This window comes from Lepidochelys kempii, chromosome 8 (assembly GCF_965140265.1).
Source record: "Lepidochelys kempii isolate rLepKem1 chromosome 8, rLepKem1.hap2, whole genome shotgun sequence".
In the NCBI taxonomy this organism is placed as follows: Eukaryota; Metazoa; Chordata; order Testudines; family Cheloniidae; genus Lepidochelys; species Lepidochelys kempii.
The window spans coordinates 3665427-3689094 of NC_133263.1; the positions used below are offsets into that span (position 1 = coordinate 3665427).

The 23668-nt window shown below is 41.5% G+C and overlaps 1 protein-coding gene across 9 annotated transcripts in view; it reads right to left on the reverse strand.

The window, feature by feature from the left end:
- Positions 1-23668, reverse strand: part of SGCD (sarcoglycan delta) — a 611494-nt gene that overhangs the window by 97953 nt on the left and 489873 nt on the right. For 8 of the 9 annotated variants that reach the window (XM_073355247.1, XM_073355246.1, XM_073355243.1 and 5 more), the window contains one exon: positions 22384-22485. The exons of the other annotated variant lie outside the window; for it this stretch is intronic. In XM_073355247.1, the coding sequence (XP_073211348.1) occupies positions 22384-22485 (102 nt within the window). The remainder of the gene's footprint in view (positions 1-22383; positions 22486-23668) is intronic. 9 annotated transcript variants of the gene reach the window in all.

The window sequence follows — 23668 nt, forward strand, 5'->3', positions numbered from 1 at the left end:
ATGGGATGATTTTTCTCTGGAAAAATATTACAACCATCTAACACTTTGGTTGCCTTTAACTCACTTCTCTGTTACTGTCTCACTCCTACATGGTATTGTGATCAGACACTGACAGATAACACAGAAACAAGAAGTATTTTTGAAGGCTGGGATTTCAATAGCGTCTAGGAGTTAGGTACCTAACTCTCTTAGGCTCCTTTGAAAAATCTCAGGGTAAATGTCTTTTTATGAATGCATTGCAGATTTTAAGGTGGAGCTTTTCAGAGAAGCTTCAACATAACATTTTCATAGAACAAAAAACTCACGGATCTGGCAAGTATGTTTACCATAGCCTGCAGAAAAATACAGGATCCACCTCTGAGACAGTACAAAAGTGCCAACCACACACAGGATAAAAAGAGTTCCTTGAAACAAACCCATACTCTTCTGCACTGAACATACAACTAGGAAGGAAAATGAAAAGCAAGCATATCCAGAGACCACAGATTTAGTAAACTGGGGGTGGGGAGGGGGGTGGAATTGTAGTTGTGTATTATATATGGACTGAAGAAGGCACTAAGTATACTAATGAGGACATTTCACTTCTATCACCCACAGCAAGACCTATATAGGGGAAAGGGGCAGGAGGTGTTATTACCATCCTGTCTTGAGCTAAGTGGATGTGACAGGCTGTTAGCTCCAGAGGAGAGAATTAATGGAAACGGTGAGCTCTTTGGGCTGAGAGAACAAGAGCGTGCTACTAACACATAGGGCCAGTTACCAGTTTTTGACCCTTGTGACTAATCTCATAACCTGTGCCAGCGTGGCTGTTGACAGCCCATGACTATGGGGGAGTTAGTTTAATGCATTTCGTTGATTTTATGGGTGTCTTCTCCTGAGCTGTTAAATCAACAGCAACTGATTTAATTGCAACTTTTGGGCCAGGCCGTGCCCAATCTTTGAGCAGCTGTGCAAGGAAGCGCAGGGAGGCAAAGAGCCTCCCCAACCACAAATCCTTCAAGCAGGGGACAGTCACAATTGCTGCCCTTGTGCAAGAATAGCACTGGGATGAGTGCTAGCCATCCCAAAATGGGCCCTTGGCCCAGGCCCCACTCTGCACTGGCCAGCAGGTCTGGGCGACTGGGGAGGAGAGGGCATAACACAGCAAGCATGCTCGCCTTGTGCCCCAGGGAGAATGATGTGTATGACGGCTATGAAGTATAATCAAGGCCATCATTGGCACATGTCTGGCATTGTGCGGGTACTATGTTGTCTGGATGTCCAGGTAGATGGGATAATCTCATCCCTCTAGACAGGAAGAAAGAGCAACCTGGGTTAACTGGTCCAGAGACCTTGAATGTAATAAAAAGGTAGGGAAGGACTGCGGTATCTGCATGTAGAAATACCACAGACAGAGAGAGGCTGGAGGTCTACACTGGCACATCTACACCTCAGCTGATACTTGCAGTTTCACCCAGATTTTTGATCAGTTGTACTAATGACTGGGGAAATGAATGCAATACTTGGGGAAATGAAAGCAAAAATGACAGGTTCCTTTTCGCCAGAATGACACACGTACAAGGAAATGAAATTTCTATTCTCAGAAATATTTGTACTAAATCCTTCACCTGTAAGTGCTAATAGAGAGAGAGAGATGATTCCAGGAATTAGTTAAAACTGAGTTAGGTAATGACATTTGACATGTATTATAGCTTCCTAGATACTACAGACACTGGAATTTTATATCTACTAAAAGTCAGCTCTTTCTTTTATTACATTTCTTGAGGGTTTTTTTTAATAATGACAGAAATAAAGGAAAAAAGAAAAGGAATACTTGTGGCACCTTAGAGACTAACCAATTTATTTGAGCATAAGCTTTTGTGAGCATAAGCTTTATTTGAGCATAAGCTTATAGCTATTACCAGCAGGAGAGTAGGGTGGAGGGGAGAGAAAACCTTTTGTAGTGATGAACACCCATTTTTTCATGGTTTGTGTGTATAAAAACATCTTCTGTATTTTCCACTCAATGCATCCGATGAAGTGAGCTGTAGCTCACGAAAGCTCATGCTCAAATAAATTGGTTAGTCTCTAAGGTGCCACAAGTCCTTCTTTTCTTTTTGCGAATACAGACCAACACGGCTGTTACTCTGAAACCAGAAATAAAGGATACATTAAAGCAATTATAATCAATGACTGTTTTTTTTTTAAACTCAAAGAAGGCAGGTCTGTGATGTGAGATCTAAATGGCTGGGCCACGCTTTTGGCTGGCAACCAGAGGGGCTTTGTATCCTTAGAAAAGATTTATTTCTGCAGTCCAGGGGCTTCCCTGTTTACAATGGTAGCTATAATATTACTTCATCTTGAACACACTGCTTAGAGAAAGAGTCTGCTTTTTCTTCAAGATGCCTGATCAGCTGCTTTGTCGCTGAGATTTGCTGAAAATTAATTATATTGTGTCTGCTGACGTTAAAAACAAAACTAAAAAAAAAGCCCTGTTTCATCTGACTCAATTTCTTTGCCAAATTCTTTACTTAATTGGTCTGTAATTTGAAGAAAACCACAGCTGACAAGTCGAAATGGATAGAAATATAAATAAAAATAGAACGTAACTGCTCATGTTCTTGTTCTGGTTCAGTCACCAGAGTGTTGGGGATCTGCATTTTTAACCTTTGAAGACTGCTACGCAGTTCAGGAAATTTCCTTTATTGGTAAAAGCTGAACTGCAGCACTGGTGTGTTTCCTGGACTGGAATGCAAAGCTGTTGACACTGACGCATGCTTGAAGCCAGGGTTCCAGAAGCAAGCCGCTCACAGACAAATACATGCTCTGGAGACAGCAGCACCTCTGAACCTGAGCCAGACTGCGATGTGAGAATGACCAAGTCATTCCGAACATGCTTCAAACACGTACGTCGTTCAGAACTCACCTGTGGGCATGGTTCAAATATACCCTGATGACTAACTAAACCCATGACCGCATCATCGAGGATTTTTTCTTTTTGACACAAATTGAATGAAACAAACCCAAGGTAATTCCCAAACAGAATGGTAGTCCTTCCACATTCTCCAGAGAGTGGTCACACTTTTAGGCAACCACCACTGTGTAGCAGAAGCCAACCAAGAATTCCCTGAACACGCTGATTAAACTGAATTCTCTTTCAGAAATAAAAACCTGCAATGGTACTCTAGGACATGGTTTTATCCCACTATGTATATGGGGCTTACACTAGGAGGACCAGGGATTTGTACTACTCAGATATAACCTATCCATTGCCTGGGGCAATGCTAGCTACATTCTGAATCTAATGGCGACAGATCTCCCAGTGAAACAAAGGCACTATCAATGTGCATCAGAGAGTGAGACAGAGAGAGAGCTGAGCTTTCCAAATATTCTAAATCAGCTATTTATATAGCTTCTACAGCGCTCAGAACTTTTACTCAAGGTGTGTGCGCAGACCGGGTGTTCATCTGTTTTCGTTTTATGGTCTTTTAGGCACAGTTATTTCCCTTGTTAAACATCTCTAAAGCTATTTAATAAAACATATCCAACTCTCTCTCTCTATAAAATATATTTAAAGACACGATTAAGTCTACACGGAACTAGTAATGCTTCACTATTATGATGATTAGTATTAGTTATTGTTTGCATTATGATAGCATCTTGAGGCCCCGGAGAGCGATCAGTATCCCACTGCATTAGGCACTGTTCACACGCATAACAAGACTATCCCCGCCCAATCCCTCTCGGATGCCACTGAAATGTGACTACTACTGCTACTAATAAGAACAGAAAACATTTCCATATGGTTAGATCGGGCAAGGGAATTCGTGAGTGTCTGATTCATCTGCATCAGTATGCTGCTATGCACACAATACTTATGGACACACAGACATATGTGGCTTAGCTGGTAACAGAAATCAAATCAATCACTGATCACAGCATGCAACTCGCCTAATTATGACTAACACCTCACATTTTTCAACTCTGAGAAGTTTTCTGTGAACGAGCAGATGGTGTTGTTATGGGATTGTATCATCCTCAACAGTTGCAGTTGTACAGCATTTATGAAGCATGCTGAAGACGGTCAGCATGTAACCTGCTTCCTAGGAGACAGATCCAAATTAAATGCGCGTTGCCAAAGGAAAAACTTTATTGTTTATATTTTGAACTTACATGATCCAACCTGCATGCTTACATCAAATATATGCATTAGCTGTGCAGGGAGGGTATCTGTATACCTTTAACGTCTCTAGGATGGAACTACCGTGTGCACAATCAAACCCAAAAAAGACTAAGATGCAGACCCAGCTTGCAGTCTTGTTCCAATCCCCAAATGGTTTAAATCCACAAGGAGAATCAATAGGAAGAAGCCCTGCAAAGAAAGCAGTTATATCGCACAAGCAACTGTATTAAGCCTGGAGAGCAGGGAGACACAGAGGTAAGTATGGCCATCTTCATTTTTGTGATTATCTACTGCCATGCTCACCTCTATCTATTGCTTACAAATGTTAAGGTTCTATTGCTTCTGAACGTCCACGGACAGTAAACCCGATTATAATTCCCATCATAATGCCAGCATTCCTTCACATCACTCCACAGTCTTAGATTCAGCAGACAACGAGTGAAGTATGGGCATCTAACTGGAAAACAGGTTTGAAGGGCTCAAAGTACTTTCCCTCTCCATTACGTCCCTGCCCGGAGCTCTCCCAATGACCTAAAACTCTGGTCTTCACTCAACTTCTAGCTTTTATTAGTGGCTCTGAGCATCTGTAACTGTGATATGCTGGTCTAACAAACTTGGAGCTACGCTGTAATAATCTATAAATACTGTATGTTGACTGGGTTATTGGGATGTTTACTGTATTCATGTTTCGGGTTAACTCAATAGCAGGCTATGTGGGAAAGCAGGCAGGAAGGAATAGAATGGGTCAAGACAAGTCACCTCTTGGCAAACATTTAAGAATTAAGGAACAATACCAAAACTACCAGCTTTGATGATTTTGCCTCCTCTCCAGATAACCTGCAAAAGTGTTTTTGACGAGGAGAGGAAAAGGCCTACAAACACAGGAGAACAAAATAATTCTGGGAGGGTTAAAAGGAACCTTCTCTCAAGAGCCTTTATATAAGGTAAACATGCATATAGACGACTGCTTTAAAACCATTTTCCCCTACATGCTTGGTGGCTATGGTTACAACAAACACTACTTTGGGTTAAGAAGGCCGTTTTGTCACTCTGTTTGTCACCCCGGTCACAGTTCTGGAAAGGAAGAAAAGCAGGTGTCCAAACTCAACCAGACCCGCAGGATAATAATGATTGATACATGGAGAACGGTAGCCCTGGGCCCCATCTAAGAGTGGAAAACTTGCAAAATTCCACCCCTAGCACTTGTGGGGATGCACTCAGGGAGATCAGAAAGGGGACAGAGATACAGTCCTGTAGCTGACAGCTGGCTGCACCACTTTAACCAGTGGATTAATCCAGGGTAGAGTGGCGAAATCATGCTGGGCATTCTGACCCAGAAATCCCAAAGTTACCTGCAGAAATATTCTGAGAGCAAATAGTATGATGCATGTGCAGAGAAACAAGCAAGTAAGCAGTATGGTGGAACTCTGGGGAGATTAGAAGCTGCATATAGCTACTGCCATTCAACATACACTCAGTCTTCTTAGATATCTGAGCTGCTGTGGGGAAGGAAAGGCAACGGAAGCAGGATGTTCCTGGGATGCATGGCTGAGAAGTGAACACAAATCATTCACCAACAGGCCAACAAGGCATTGGGGTTGGGGTGCTGTTTTGGGGTGAGGGGGGTGCATCTGGCTTAGAAGAAGAGCGGCAGCTGTTCCTGGCCATGCACAGCAGAGGAGGAAAGTGCTGGCTGGCAAGGCTGAGAGTGAGTTGACGGGCAGGTGATTCAGGAGTAGGGGGCTGCAGAGCTGACTAAGGAGATCAGGGCCTGGGAAGGGAAAAATGGAGGTTGGGGAAGCACATGAAAGTAGAGGGTCCAGGATTACGCTTTGGGTTGGGGTTACATCCATTTTTAAACAGAACACCAGGTGTTTTTATTCCTGGGTTCTATCAAAACCCTGGAGGAACATGACTGATCAGGGAAGAAATCACAGATCACTGGTTTCAACCAAGAGAGAGGACGGTGGGATTTGGGTGGGTTTTTTTTTGTTTTTTGGGGGGGGGTGCATATCCCCACCAGCCTCTTCTGCTTCATCCTCCTTATATGTCTACAATATGCTACATAACTATGGGCAAATCTGCGAATAGAAAAGAGCCTGGTGGTTTCTCAAGTGAGTAAAGACATCAAGACCAGTAAGTTATAAAAACAGACAAGCTCTTAAGGAAACATGTAGCGATGGTCAGTTTACAGTCAGCAAGTGGGAGCATGTGGGCAAAAGAGAGTTAAGCATCTTAGGTCTGCAGCATGGCACAAGATCCATGAATTGAATAAGAAGAGTAGATGCAATATCCTGGCTTTAAATGAAAGTAAACATGAAATGAAACAACATTGACAATGTAAGTGCCCTTGCACTATATGGTGTCTCACTGGAGTTTACTTCAGTGTAGCAGCAAAGGATGCTCTGCAAAGACGAGAAGCGAAATGGACCGAACTAATGGGAACCCGTTTAACAATAATCTTTGTAAACCAGGAAGAAATGATTATGAAAACTTCTGATGAGCTGAGGATTGAATTTTGACCTATGAGAAGGTACAGCTGGAAAACAGTAAGACAGATTCTCTGTCCAAACCTGACTTGCAGAGTAATCATCAGCCTAAAATACCTGAAGGTTAGATTCCTGCTGGCTCCAACACAAAGCTACGACTGATAGCCTGACAGACCGATCAAAGGAGCTGTATTCTGAATATATCTACCCCAGGAGCACAATGTTTGTCTCAGGACACCAAGGTCTCAAAATAAATCCACACAAGCTCTGCGCTCGGGTTTTCAGAAGAGTTAGCAAACAATCTCAACAGCCACCAAGATTAGATTCTACGGCATGTCTGTGCTATCTGCACACCTGTACCACATTGCAGCAACTCCTGGAGATCCTATAAGAGACAACTCAGAGGGTTGATGAAACGCCATGTTGCTATAAGCTAGCAAAGTTTTATGAAGTCTCAGATCATTTCATCTTACAAACTGCCAAGGATGAAATCAACACAGGTTTTAATTCAGGACCTACCAACAACAAAACAGCTCGAACAAGCCACTATATTAAACTAAAATAATAAGAACTTCACTGGTCTTGCCTATATTTGCAGTATGATGACAGGCTCCTCTCAAATTGCCTACTAAAGAAAATTTGCCTGGAGTCCAGTGACTGTCTTTGTTCTATAGTGCCAGGTGGTGATCCCAGCTTAGCCCTTTTGAGTCAGCAGGGATGTCTTGGTCTTTAAAGACAGGTTTCAGAGTAACAGCCGTGTTAGTCTGTATTCGCAAAAAGAAAAGGAGTACTTGTGGCACTTCAGAGACTAACCAATTTATTTGAGCATGAGCTTTCGTGAGCTACAGCTCACTTCATCGGTCTTTAAACAACTCTTTTTTGTAAGTGTATTATTTAGCCACCTACACATGGTTTCACTTAAGTTTACAAGAGAGCAACGATTTTACTATAAAGAGAAGCTACCATTATTTGCAGTTCTGGGCCCTGAACAATTATACACTCGTCATGCTTCTAAAACACCACAAAAAACCCCAAACATGAAATATTAACTTTCACAAAAACAATAAACAGTCAACAGCCCCCTGAGTAGACATAATCAAAGGGAAGGGAAACAGAAAAAGAACTGGGAGTCCCAACGAGGGAGTTATGCCAGTTCCATCAGACAAATGCCTCTATCTTATTCTCCAATCAATTTGATTGTCAGTAATTTTATTTATTTCTCTCCTTTAAGGTATTGATGTTTTACAAGGTTCCTCTTTACCAAAACCACATCTCAATCTTCAGGTGTACCACCTCAGGCTGTGATCTTGTCAGATCTCATCAACTAGAAAGGGCTCAGCCTGCTTAGTATTTGGGTAGGAGACTTTGAAGGAAAAGCCAAGTGCTGCAAAGAAAGATGTGGGCGATTCAGAGAGTGACACTTTTCCCTCTGAATCAGTTGTTAACCAGTTCTCCTTTTAGATACAAGGGGGCTCTGTTCTGTTGGTGCTCCTGTCTTTCACTCGAGGTACAGAACTGAGATCCTAACTGCTTGTGCTTATTAAATATATGATGACACACCCACTGTCATTTAAAACAGGGATATCCCGCGGGGTGCTATATTCTCACCCAGGGAGAAAAAGAATTGCAGGCACAATATCAAAGCTGCAGATGCCTTTGAAAGGAAAGGAAAGGAAAGGAAAGGAAAGGAAGAAAGAAAGAAAGAAAGCAAGCTTTCTGGGATCCTTTGAAATGGAAGGTCATTTTCACTCTCACAGCTTTACTCTACAGACCTGAAGACTCTTGCAAATGAATTTATCTGTCATGTTAAAAGCCAATTTTGAAAAGTCAGTGTTTGAAATAAATGCGTTCAATCAAATCTGTTGATGGGACAGCATAACAAAGAACATTCTGAGGAAGGTTTCAGAGTAACAGCCGTGTTAGTCTGTATTCGCAAAAAGAAAAGGAGGACTTGTGGCACCTTAGAGACTAACCAATTTATTTGAGCATGAGCTTTCGTGAGCTACAGCTCACTTCATCGGATGCATCCGATGAAGTGAGCTGTAGCTCACGAAAGCTCATGCTCAAATAAATTGGTTAGTCTCTAAGGTGCCACAAGTCCTCCTTTTCTTCATTCTGAGGAAGGTTTCCACAGAGTGACTTTAAGGTTTGCAATAGTATTTAGGCAACATTTAATGATACAACAGGGAAAGACTGCTTTTGATGGCTAGCATTGGTGTCTCTCGAGAGAGGCCTGTTTTGAAATTTGTGGGAAGAATTTCTTCAGCTGGATTTTCTTTCATTATTATTCAGCTCCTCTCTTTATTACTCTATTTGTGTTGCCTTCTTTTCTGCATCTGTTTCCCCACCCAAATGAACAGGGTTAAAATCTCCCTGATATACTCCTCTCCCTAAGTGCCAGCAGCCTTTTGTAATTCAGAACCAGGCTTGTTTGCCCTCTGATCTGTTCCATTACTTTTCTTCTCCTATCCTTTTTGGGTTCTCTGTACACAACCTCAGAGATTTAGCTCTTAATGCCCTTGGCCTGTTGACTTGAGTCCCTTTCTTCCTTTTGATTGTTGAATTGTTTCCACATAGTCCGGTTATGGAGTTGTCACAATTTGTGGGTCTCTTGTCATATTATCTCTGTCGATAATTAAATTATGGTGGTTTATTTTATACAGCAAAGTTCTAGACATACAAAGAAACCCAATGTTTGGGAATGGGGCTGATAAGGGAAGCCTGTGCCTAGAGAAGGGGTTCTACTACTGTGGCAAGTTCCCTGGCTTCACCAAACCCCTCTAGGGCAGCCCGGCTGGCTCCTCTGGATTCTTGCCCCCAAGAATCGGGGAGGGGGGGGACGGATAGCTCAGTGGTTTGAGCATTGGCCTGCTAAACCCAGGGTTGTGAGCTCAATCCTTGAGGGGCCATTTAGGGATCTGGGGCAAAAATTGGGGATTGGTCCTGCTTTGACCAGGGGGTTGGACTAGATGACCTCCTGAGGTCCCTTCCAACCCTGAGATTCTATGATTCTATGAAAGAAATGCAAATGAATTCAGCCCAAGGCTGCCTTCCTCTATGTGCTATGATCCCCCAAACGATCTATGGTACCTATAGCACTGTAGTATCTCAGTGCCTCACAAGTGCTCTTTATATTTATCATCACAACACCCTGTGAGGTAGGGAAGTGCTGTTATTTCCATTTCACAGATGGGGAACTGACATCCTGAGGGATTAAGTCACTGGCCCCCAGGTCACATGAGGTGTCTGTGGCCGAGCGGGGAATTGATCCCAGGGCTCCGCCAAGCACTCTAACCACTGCACCATCCTTTCCCTCTTCTGATGCTTCTGTCCTGTGGAGGAGAAGCTCTGGGGACAAGGGTAGAGGTAGTCTGCCCATGCTGTTCTACCTAAGGGAGCCCGGGGGTGGGATCTGGAGGCAGACGAAACTCAGGATACTTGGGAAGCCGTGGATTCAAATAGTGGCGCCTCCGTCTTTTTCATTCCAGGCAAAGAGCATCCCTGCCCTGATGGAAGAATGTTGAGTTGAAACACGTAGACTTTTCTCCCCCCTGTGTAGGTCATGCCCCTGTGGAGGAGAAATGGGGCCCTATCTCACCGCGAAGTGTAGTTATGTGTAATCAGTCATGGAAAACCAACTAGCTTTTTAACCATCAGGGTTACAAACAAAATCAAATATAACCAGATATAGGATTATAACTAGTCAAACAAAACGAATTAACAAGCTATATTTTGCCTCAGAAGTTAGCATAGGAAAATCAAGAATGAAACAAACAAACAAAATGGTTCAATGAAAATTGTCATTTTCCAAAAGAGCCATTTTTTGACTTAAACACTTTTTAATATGTTATTTTTAATTAGTTTTACACTAATGCTGCTTCCCATGTGAGGCAGTGTGGTCCAGCAGATGGAGCACTGATCTGCCATGTGACCATGGGCAAACCACCTCACCTATCTCTGCCTCTGTTTCCCCTTCCATCTTTGTCAGTCTTATCTGCCTAGACCGTAAGCTCTTTGGGGCAGGTATCTCTCTTACTGGTTGTTCATACAGAGCTCCACACTATGGGGCCTCAATCTCGGTTGAGGCTTCTGGGTGCAGCTATAACGTAAATAATAATAATATTGCCTGATCCAGCAAAGCATTTATACCTGTGCCTAACTATGCATATGAGGGATAGCTCAGTGGTTTGCGCATTGGCCTGCTAAACCCAGGGTTGTGAGTTCAATCCTTGAGGGGGCCATTTAGGGATCTGGGGCAAAAATTGGGGATTGTCCTGCTTTGACCAGGGGGTGGGACTAGATGACCTCCTGAGGTCCCTTCCAACCCTGAGATTCTATGACTTCAGTGAAGCTACTCATATCCTTAAAGTATGCATGTGCTTAAGTGTGTAACTGCAGAGAGGCTTAAATCACTGATTCACTTGCAGACCAGAGTATATGCCCCTCTCCTGTTGGATCTGGACCCACAGTCTTGTCTTTTGACCACAGTATCAGATAACATACAAACAGCATTCAGCTACTGCGGCATATTGCATTACAGCACTGTTCCTTTAAAAACTGCACAGAACAATGTTCCTTCCTGAGATGTGTTTCCAGATACAAGGGCAGAAGGGGCCAGGTAGATTCAGTAAGATTTCTAGAGACTCAGATTCAGACCATTTGCTGACACTGAAAATAACTCTATTCCATCCAGGACTGGGAAGCACAAAGGAACACATAAGGTGCTTTTTCTTTCAAGTACAGCTAGTCAAATGTTTCCAAGTAGCTCAAAAGACTTTGTTCAAAAGAGTGAGAGTTCAGGATGGTTCTTATTTTATCCTAATTGCGTCCCTCATTTCTGAGCTCTGATTTCCATCCCTCAGGGACTAGCAAGACCTGTGTAATTTTTATGGCTGGCAAAGCACTTGATAATGAGTGCCAGAAAAAGTCTGATTCTCTTTTCCTGTTACAAAGTAAAGTACTGAACTATCTGTGAGTCTGGCCACATCTAGCTGAGCCTGGTAATGTCAGTGCAGTTCGATGAATCCGATAACTCCTGTTTTGTAAAGTGTGCAGCTCTGCTCTTGAGACAGTTCTGAGAAAAAGAACTGCTGGGGGAACAGTCTTTGTCCTCTGAAAGGAGAGCATGAGCTTTTGCTATGATGGCTTTCAAAAACATCACAGCCTAAGGAAAATCCATAGAAAATATGATTATATTTCTGTATAATCTCTGTCCCTATTTCTATTTGTCCAAATTTCCATGTGTCTACGTGTCTAACTTCTATCTCTTCACAATCCACTAAGCTCCATCACTCTTTAATGTTAAGTAATACAGTGGATATTTTAATATTCAAGTATATCCAAAGCAACCCACGTCCTGTTTGTCAATGTAGATGTCTAGACTTAATAAATCCTTAAACTCAGGGTTTTTGCCCTTGAGAGAAAGAAATGAAGCCTATTGCCGCAGCATGGGCTGTCCTCTGAGCAGCTCGGAGTCTGACTCAACTCTTCGTAAGGGTTGCTTCTCTGCAAATCTATGGTTTGGTGAGATGGACCCAAGCTACAAAATATGGATCTGGTCCTGGACTCAGAATTCCAGACTTCATCCCAAAGTATAAGATCCAAGGGTTTGGTCCCATTCTGTGTCTACCCAACAGCCTATCCAATGTCTCTCTTAACAGTCACTCCACCCAATGCTACTAACTAAGCAAGAGGTAGCCCAAAATACTCATCTGTCTTATCTACAGAGAAATCAGATGGTCTAAGAGAAAGAAACAGCTTTTGATAGGAGACGGAAGAGAGAAAATAGACAGAGCGAGGAACGATGTATTGACTCTACAAATTTGCTAAGGACAAGGAATGAAAAGATAGCAGAGAAAAGTGAGAGGCATGGCACCACCCCTGTTAATTTACAAAGGGGTTAACACATGAATGCCAGACACTAGACATGAATATCTAGCATTAAAATAAATACAAGGCATTAAATATCAGGCATTAAAATAAAGTCCAATCCAAGTCCAAACCAATCACTGAAATAGGATTCATTCTGTTCAGCAACTTTCTCATTTGACTTAAAAATAAATATTTTATGTCCTTTTTTTGTAAGCATAAATTAAATCAAGTATGTATCTACTTTTTATGATCTCTATTGTGTATCAGGACACACAACTCAAATGGCAACATGAGACTACCTGGTTTTCAACTTAGTTCCAGAGGAAACATAATACCATCACACACTTCCACACAGCTAATGTCCTCTCCCTGATAGAGGCTCAGTAGCAGACCTGCTGAGAAGTTTATTGGGTCGAGGTTGAGATGCAATGCAAAAATCCATGAAGCAGTTAGCACCTAGTCCAAACTTAGCCTCTGGCCCGTAGGCTGTGGTGCAAGTCCTTAATTTTATAACCACAAAGTTCAGCCCAAAGGAGAAATAAAATAAAAAAACAAGGTTGTTATATTTCACTATACTGGAAGGAAATGAATCAGCCAAATTGTGGGAGTTGTTTAAGAAGTTTTCCTTCAGTCTCCTCCTCCCTGATGTCTGACTTTTGCGGATGTTAATTAATTCTCTTCAATGGAAAGAGAAGGCACTGACTAAAAGTGTTTATTCGACTTATGAATTCAGATACTTCTGCAGTGGTCATAGCAGGTGTTTCCTTGCTGTACAACACACTATCATTAGCACAACAGAAGTACAAACACATTGTTCCAAGTGTTTGTTTAGAGGTGTGCCCACTATGAAAATACAGACAAATGCCAAGGTAGATAGCCCAACCTGGCACACTTGATTGACCTTAACAGGTGCTGATTATGCTGCTCATATTGCATGAAATTAAAAAGCTTACAAATGTTCTGAGCCATTACCCTTCCATTTAAGGGAGCTTATGACATGTTAGCAACCTTTAATGAAATTCTTTTCAAAATGCTTCAGTGAGACTTTACTTCAAAATGTAACCCGTGGAATTATTTCAGAAAAGGATTTTATGGAAGAGCTTCTTCTCTCTGTCTTTTCTGGGGACTTGCACAGCATTAGAAAGATGGACAAAGCCATGTAAGAAGCCTATTTTCCCCTTAGCACATGCATGTAACTGCCAGGGATCGCTCAGTCATTGCAGCAGCTGAATAGATGAAGAAAGGGGAATCTGCAAAACAAAGTTTAAGTTCAATGCCCTGTTCAGTATTCCTTCAGCCAACATCTAAAATTCTCTTGAAAAATCAAATTTTGGAATGTTTTGACCAGCTCTGGTATCCATTTAGGACACAGTTTTCACTGTCGCTGTGAAAGTCATCTTGATCGTCCAGCTCTTCAGCAGGTAGGGTATCCCTGTGCCGCTAATTGCGTTCTGGCCCCAGCAAACAGACTGAAGTTCCATTTTGCGGACTTCACTACTTGAGAATGGAAATCGGGGGGGGGGGGGAGGAGGGGAGGAATCATATACAGCTGACTGCTGAACTGTCTTCTGCACAGCTGAACCTGCTCCACACATCATGGCAATGAGGAGTCAGCATCAACTGCTGGTGCTTGTGCCGAGCCGACACTTCTTGCAGTTCACATTGCTACTGCATTAAATGCTTCTGTCTGTCATGTTGGTGCTTCTGGTTGCTTGATCTCTACCGCGCTGATAGCTAGTGGGGAAACAGGACTCTGAAGTGACTGAACAGAAAGAGACAGTTGGAGTGTTGCCTTGAAGCAAATACACACACACGACAATGCTGTGTGTGTCTGATAGCCTCAGCCAGGGGGGTGGCTGTGAGAAGAGCTCACTTTGTTAGAGTTGGTAATTCGCCCTTTTGTCAAGGTTTCTGAATAATATTCTGGCAACTTCTGCTACCTGACTTTTACTGAGGCGGGCAGCAGTCGGCGGACTGTGTCATTACAGGGGATACTGTACTTCAGACTCCGTTCCATGGCTTTGCCATTCATCGTGAGGATCCTGACTACCTGAGAGAATGCATTTCTCCTCATAAGCCAAAATGGCCGCTGATGGCCCCTAGATCTAAAGATCAAGCACCTGACATGAAAGCACTGTCAACGGAGGGCCCTCAGCACTTATGACTGACCTGTCAGAGCACAATGCAAGTTCCATTTGTTCTCTTAAGAGTTTGCTTCCCATGTCCACACTGGAGGAATTGATCACTTAAGTGTTGGCTGGGTGGTGGGGGAGTTCAGGGATGGGAAGTGGTGGGGGAATTGATGATTTAAGGGGGTGAAATGAACCCCCCCTTTTTTTTTGGTTTGCATTGACTTCATTGGACTGTTCTTGTGTTTAAATGCTTTGCTGGATCAGGGCCTTAATCATTAGGAAGCTAGATCAGTACCTTTTTCTTGTCCTATAAACACTGAGAAAGGAAGAGTTAGTCTGTATCTGCAAAAAGAAAAGGAGGACTTGTGCACCTTAGAGACTAACCAATTTATTTGAGCATAAGCCTTCGTGAGCTACAGCTCACTTCATGCTTCCGATGAGGTGAGCTGTAGCTCACGAAAGCGTATGCTCAAATAAATTGGTTAGTCTCTAAGGTGCCACAAGTCCTCCTTTTCTTTTTGAGAAAGGAAGATGATACATTTTCTGTAAACATTTTCCTTTTGTGCGAGCTATCTGAGCCTTAATTGAAAGGCTAAATTCTAACTCCACAGCTTGACTGCAGAAAGTTGCAATTATCTTGCCATCTGCACTTGCCTCTCATTGTGGGTGGACACTGCTTTTTAATCCAAATTAGTATTTTAGTGCTTATAAATATGTGTTTTTGGCTCTGAGGCAGGTATGTCTCATTGTGGGTGCATGCCACTGTTTAGTTCCACATGTATATTTTACTGTTTATGAATGTGCAATTTTAACTTTGGGGCAGGTCGGACTGCAGAGCAAATAATACTAGTCAATACCTGGATTATGAAGTTTAAACCACCTCCCCACTCCAAACATGTACACTGAGAGACAAGTCATGTGCAAAATAATTATTTATCAGCCTTAAAAGCTTCCTTTACAGCTTGTATCATTGAAGCTCATGCTCAAATAAATTGGTTAGTCTCTAAGGTGCCACAAGTACTCCTTTTCTTTTTGCGAATACAGACTAACACGGCTGTTACTCTGAAACCTGTTATCATTGAAATGTTGGCCTAGGGAAGAGTTTTACTAATGAAAACGGAATCATTAATGGAAATGGAAAATGCATGAAATCACATTGTATGCAGCTGCTATTTAAGATATTGCATTGACAACAACTGATTGAACTCTAGCAAAAAGAGAAAACATTTGTTGGTTCCAATCCTAAAACTGGATCTGCCACTGTGGACACCCACACCATGCAGATTCCTATTGCAGGGTCAGGCCCAGGTGTTAATAATGGGTCTCATCCTGGTCCCACTGAAGTCAGTGGGAGTTTTGACAGTGTTATGTTTCATGGCCCTGACCCTGCAAGCTACTCTGAATGGGCAGACTGCCACTGAAGTCAACATGACTATGCACGAGTAGAGAAAGCCTCCCCCACTAAGCAGCTTGCAGTATTAGGGCCCAAAGCATCCTCTGAAAATAAAAATCAAGATGGCAGCGCTGTATTTTGCATTAACCCCTTTGCTTTCAAAATCTGCAATTAATTTTTTCGAAATAGTTTAAAACTGTTTTAAAGATTGGGATTGGTTTTTTTTAAAAAGAACTGTGTGTTCCAGTGCAGTGATGAAAATGATAAAATATAATCTGTAAAATACTTTATAATACAGGTCAAATTCTGCCATCATTTACACCAGTGCAACATCATTGTTTCTTAGAGTTGCATGGGTGTAACTAAGGGGTGACAAATGGACACACTTTTTTTAGGGTGAGGGCTCAATCCTGTAATCCGACCTCTTGCCAGATCCGATCCACCTGCACAGAGTCGCAGCGAAGCCACTGGGGCTGCGGGAGGGTATGAGCGTCTGCCTATATGGATATGATTGCAGAGTCGGGGTCAATACTTTTATAATGCATAAGTCCTGATCCTGCAAACACACACTTTGCTCATATAAGTACTCCTGTTGTATTCAACGGTATTACTCATGTAAGGAAAGTTATGCACGTGCATAAATATTTGCAGGACTGGCATCTAATTTTCCACATATTAACTAGAAATGATTACTGTAAAAGACAAAATCATCACTTGTTTTAAATAACATAAACCGAATTGCCTTTACCTCTTGAATGAGCATTTGTGAATCCTAAATCTGGGACATGGGAAGATCTTTTCCTGTTTCCCAATGCTGAGATTATCATCTCTCTAGTTGTCACATGGTTACTCAGCCAAGTCTATACTTTTATTGTGTAACCTTAGCACACTATTTTATTTCTGTTATTATCAGGGCAGAAAATAAAGCACATTACATACCAAACTCCCTTATATATTGCCTGTAGACATGGAAGTAGCAAACCTCAAAACAAAACAAATAATTTGCATTAAAGAAGACTAAAGCTTAGCTTCAAGGAACCTGCCCATTAACAGCTCTTCTCAAAAGAGGTATGACATTTTCACTTTTTAAAATTCTAGTCAAATCAAAACAACAGCAGATTGAGACCACAAAAAAACCGTTCTCACTGCTTTCCAGCACATAAAATTAACACTTGTGATCTTATGTGCAACTTTCACTAGAAGTGTATTTCTCTTATTTTGAAAAGTAAGCAGATGGTTCACACAATTGTCCACAATAAATTAACAACTGTTAGGAAGACAGTTACCTTTTGAAAGCAGCAATGAATCTGGGCTGCATATGGGCTTATAGATGACCCTTCCAATTTTGAATAATCTCCATAATTTATGTGCAAGTAAAGAAATGAAAAGATACCTAATGCACCTTCTTGGCAAAGTACAAATCACTTTTATTTACTGAGGCAATACTTCATGGTCCAGTTAACTTCTTAATTAAAGGCAGCAAGATACTCATGTTCCATGCAAGTGGCATGGAAAATAATGTTTAGTGTATAATATGTTCAGCTGGGAGTTGAAGATGCTCTGCTCACTTCTGGAGAAATCTGGTGCATCTATCATTTCCCTTTAAAACAAGGCTAAAGGATGCACCCATCACTGCAGCAAAATTAGTACTAGTTTCTCAAAACTATGACTAGAACAACCTCAGTGTTCATGAAACTGCCCGTGATGCTCTGATGCCCAGTAATATACTGCCAGTATTTCATAAAGGCGATCCCACAAATATGTCTCCCTTCAGTCATGATAAATCACATTAATCAGCGCTATGTGTAGACTATGGACTATGCTCGGGTGCAATTTCAGTGGCAGGACCTAAATTGTGGCACACCTTTCCAGAGGCCATCAGATTGAACTCAACCACTCAGCACAAAGGATGAGGGGCATCAGGTAGCCAGTTACAGCTCAGTTATTCTGAAACCACCACAGCTGCTTCAGTGTAAATTAGAGCAGGCAAAGGGTTCCTGTACACCTTGTGGGGTTTTCCTTCTTCCTAACCCCTGGTTTTCCCCCAAGAGGAGGCAGTCTGGCTCCATAATGAAAATTAAATGTATCTTTTAAATGGAGAACTTCTGCTATCTTTAGGCCTGAGGCTCTGCTTTCTAATGAAAATGTAGATGCTTTTAATCATAATCTATGATGGAATTAAAGATGCATCTGGGAAGGAAAGGAGTGGCAGATGAACTGAGGCTACCAGATGGACTACAAGCCGTCAAGAACACTATCCCTGATGATGTCACGGCTAACCTGGTGGCTGAACTTTGTGACTTTGTCCTTGCCCATAACTATTTTACATTTGGGGACAATGTATACCTTCAAATCAGCGGCACTGCTATGGGTACCCGCATGGCCCCACAATATGCCAACATTTTTATGGCTGACTTAGAACAACGCTTCCTCAGCTCTCGTCCCCTAACACCCCTACTCTACTTGCGCTATATTGATGACACCTTCATCATCTGGCCCCACGGAAAAGAAGCTCTTGAGGAATTCCACCATGATTTCAACAATTTCCATCCCACCATCAACCTCAGCCTGGTCCAGTCCACACAAGAGATCCACTTCCTGGTCACTACAGTGCTAATAAACGATGGTCACATAAACACCACCCTATACCGGAAACCTACTGACTGCTATTCCTACTTACACGCCTCCAGCTTTCACCCTGACCACACCACACGATCCATTGTCTACAGCCAAGCTCTGCGATACAACCGCATTTGCTCCAATCCCTCAGACAGGGACAAACACCTACAAGATCTCTATCAAGCATTCTTACAACTACAATACCCATCTGCGGAAGTGAAGAAACAGATTGATAGAGCCAGAAGAGTTCCCAGAAGTCACCTACTACAGGACAGGCCTAACAAAGAAAATAACAGAACGCCACTAGCCGTCACCTTCAGCCCCCAACTAAAACCCCTCCAACGCATTATTAAGGATCTACAACCTATCCTGAAGGATGACCCAACACTCTCACAAATCTTGGGAGACAGGCCACTCCTTGCCTACAGACAACCCCCCAACCTGAAGCAAATATTCACCAGAAACCACATACCACACAACAGAACCACTAACCCAGGAACCTATCCTTGCAACAAAGCCCGTTGCCAACTGTGCCCACATATCTATTCAGGGGACACCATCACAGGGCCTAATCACATCAGCCACACTATCAGAGGCTCATTCACCTGCACATCCACCAATGTGATATATGCCATCATGTGCCAGCAATGCCCCTCTGCCATGTACATTGGTCAAACTGGACAGTCTCTACGTAAAAGAATAAATGGACACAAATCAGATGTCAAGAATTATAACATTCATAAACCAGTTGGAGAACACTTCAATCTCTCTGGTCACGCGATTACAGACATGAAAGTTGCAATATTACAACAGAAAAACTTCAAATCCAGACTCCAGCGAAAGACTGCTGAATTGGAATTCATTTGCAAATTGGATACAATTAACTTAGGCTTGAATAGAGACTGGGAGTGGATAAGTCATTATGCAAGGTAACCTATTTCCCCTTGTTTTTTCCTACCCTCCCCCCCCCCCCAGACGTTCTTGTTAAACCCTGGATTTGTGCTGGAAATGGCTCACCTTGATTATCATACACATTGTAAGGAGAGTGATCACTTTACATAAGCTGTTACCAGCAGGAGAGTGGGGTGGGGGGAGAGAAAATCTTTTGTAGTGATAAACACCCATTTTTTTGTGATTTGTGTGTCTAAAAACAAACATCTTCTGTATTTTCCACAGTATGCATCCGATGAAGTGAGCTGTAGCTCAGGAAAGCTCATGCTCAAATAAATTGGTTAGTCTCTAAGGTGCTACAAGTCCTCCTTTTCTTTTTGAGGCTACCACCAGTTATTGAGATGCATCCCTAAGAAATTTCCACAGGGATTACCCCATTCTATCCACAGAGAGAGAGAGATTCATAAAGATAGGGAGCACTCTATGATTCACCCATGCGGTCAAATGGAGAACTGGCACAACTTCACTGAGATCATGGGAGCGCAACTCCCCTCACCATGAGTCTGATCCCATGACCTCTACTACGTACAGATAACACTGGGTTGATTTTGTAACTATGCTACTAGATGAAATTACACTGAAATATCATTCTCTATCTTTTGCTGTACTTCATCTACGATAAATAACCATCATTTGCAAGTCAGATGAGCAATAAATAAAACCATTAGCTAAGCTAGCAGACTGCACTCTTAGGTTGTTTACTAAAACACATGAAAATATTATACATTAACATAGTCCTGGCATGTTTTATTATTCACCAGTATTTAAAGTTCTTGTCTCTTACACTGTGCATTTTTAAAACCACATTTTGCACTAGCGAAAATCCTAAGTAACTCAATTGTAATGGAGTTATTATTGATTTTCAGAGATGCAACTGAGAACTGAGTTTAGCACTTAGTTTTTACTATATTCCTCAAGCTCAATAATTAGTAATACATTTCATTCTGCAAGAATGCTCTGGTTAGATCAGAAACAAGCTACTGCCAGTATACGCAAGATTACAGTTCTGGTAATTTAGAAGTTCTTGCATATATTCCAAAAGGATCACCTTATGCAGCAGCGTCTCACTTGGATATGGTGAATCAAATTCAGACCTGGCATAAGAAAGCACAATTTCACTGACACCTGAGTTGCACCTGCTGACCACTAGGTCTGAATGTGGTCTGACAGTTGGAAAGAGCTGGATAAATTTTGCGCTGGCTACACCCCCACACAACTCCAATGGGAAGTCAGTGGATCTGTTCATGTGGTAAAGTTCCATACAGATTGTGAGGCTGATCCACCACTCACTTACGTCAGTGGAAAGACGCTCATTGACGTCACTGGGTTTTCGATCAGGCCCTTTGGATTCACAGCTAAAGTCTTCTCAGAACAACAGCGATATACTGGAAGGAGGGAAAAGTCCTCTATGGAAGTAACATTCACACAGGATTTCTATTACCTCTTGTTTGGCCTTCATAAAACCACCAATCATAGCATGCAGTCCGGTGTCATAGCCTCAACTAGCATGAGAAGATATCTTTTGTCCCTCTACCATACTAATATGTAGATTAAGATGATGAGGACTAAAGAATAAACTTCCCAGAAGCAATAAATGCAACTTGCTCTTTGTTCTCTTAAAAAATCAAATATCGTTTCCAAAATCTAAATCTAACAAAATAAATGTATTTATATGATGCATTTCATGTACTCCATGCTAAGTGAATGAAATTACATGTATAGGGTTCTAAGGCCCTCCTTTAAATTCCACATGGAAACATTTATAGATATCAATATTTTTTCATTCGCTTCTCTTCCTAAATTAGAATGATTACACAAATCAAACAACAGCCATTTTAAAGGGGTTACAACCTTCAGTAATTAAATCGAATATTGTATTGGATGTTGCACTGATTACTCCAAAAAGTTCCAGTTGCTACAAGACCACTGAAATGTAGAGCTAAAGTGATGTTAATATTTAATTAGCTATCTGCCACTGCATCAAGTGAGAAGTTGCTATCCAATTCAAATTAACATTTCTGAACAGGAAACAGGATGTATGATGCCTTCCATGAAGTATCAATAGGAAACAGAAGCAGCATATAACCTATTCAGTCTTTCAAAGCTGCTTATGCTAAACAAAGTTGCATGAGGATGGTCAGTAAGAGCTGACAGTAAATTAAATTTTACCATAAAGATGCTATTTTAATCACACTTGGGTTCCTCGTGATTTAGACTTCAAGTAATTTTCCCACGTTTGCAGTTTTAGCTGCATGTAATTACAAAAATTGCTGAGTCCTCAGCACCTTGTAGAATTGAGCCCATGGTAAGAAAGAGTTTAAGGTGATTAAATGTGGCTGAATCAGACCCACATGTACTGATCACACATCTGTGGTCTCAGGCAGTATTGCTGATAACTAGTAAACTGCAGAGTGGATTTCACAACTATCTGCCATCTCTCTACCCATGAAAAGTGAGGAACTCTGCAAGGAGAACTTCTTATTAATATGTGTCCTACATCAAAAGGAGGAGAAAAGCCTGTCTGAAATCTTAGATGTCCTGGAAGCATTTTATCTGCTCTTCAAACAACACTGCCTTCTCCTCATGCAAAAATGCATGTAACTACACAACAGACACTCTACTGGCTCATTCCCCAAATTAGACTTGCATAGTATAGCCAAGCTAATTTATAGTTGTGAATTGGCTGGGTGCCATTGTTACTGACATATTTTCTAGAGTTTAGAGTACAGAAATGTGATCATTCTTTCTCTTTTCTGGATAACTTACTGGTCTGGACCGGATTTCTTTGGCGTAGAGAGGTTTCAAGAATTCTGAATCTCCTTCTAGCTTCAGACCTTCCTCTGTGATTCTCAGGTTCCCCATTCCATCCTGAAATACACACACACGCACACAAAAAAAACCCCTATTAGCTATGATTTTTAAATACCCGAGCGAGGCTGTCAAAAACTGAAGCGAAGTTATTGTTGTAGTTTTTTCCTGTGCAGAAGAACATGTAAAACACTGGGAGGCATTGCATAATGCAATTACTTGTATTATCCTTTTAGCTCCATTTCTGTGAGAAAATTCTATTCTATGCAATCTGCAATGCCCCCTGGTAAACCATTTACACAGATGAAAGATGCCCTTTTAGGCTAGTCATCTCTGCTCAGAGACAGAGAGATGATAAGGTGACATTCTATGTTAACATGAAACTGCTCACTGTAATATGTCCGTATGTTGATATTACCTTTCCACTCATGATGAGTCCACATATAGAACAAAAAGACATTAATTCTCCAGTTATCAGACTAGTAAAAATGAGGTTTAACTTTATAAAAAACAATTTCAAATCGCAGTAGTTGTAGTTATGCGCTTATGTTACTTCTGTCACAGCATTGTAATTAAGTGCACTGTGTAACTTGACCTCTCTCTTATTTTATATATGGTTCAGCAAAGGCAATGCAATTCTTTGGTTCTTCCCTGAAACTATAAACAATAGTGAGAAAGAAAGCTATTTAAAAAATTATGGAAAGTACTTTATCAGTGTCAAATTTTGTATGAGTTTTTCTCATACCTTTTATATTGTAGACAGGAACACAGATGCATCAAAAGAAAGCAGAACAGGCTTACATTAACAATATTTCACCTTTACCTTTTGGAAGTCATGTCATTTGTTCAGAGAGGTGTTCTAGTTTAGTTTAAGATGTAATTACCTGAAAAAAGTATGTGTGGGTGCGGGAGTTCGAATTGCAAAGATAAGTGTATCAGCTAAGAAAATATACAAATGCTGAATGTCATTTTCAATATTCAGAACAATACTCAGGTTACAAGTAGCTGCTTTGGTTGCTGAGATAAAGCGTATGAATGAGATTTGCAAAGTTGCCTGAGAGATTTAAATGATTAATTCCTTTTTAAAAGCAATGGAAATTGCTGTCCAAATCTCCTACGTGGCTTTGAAAATCTTAACTTAGGAGACCTAGAAAGTTTGCAATATCTGACCATTGGTTAGTGCCCAGGTATTTAATCCAATTGGGAACTGGCAATTTCCTGGGGTAGATAAAAGGTGGGGATG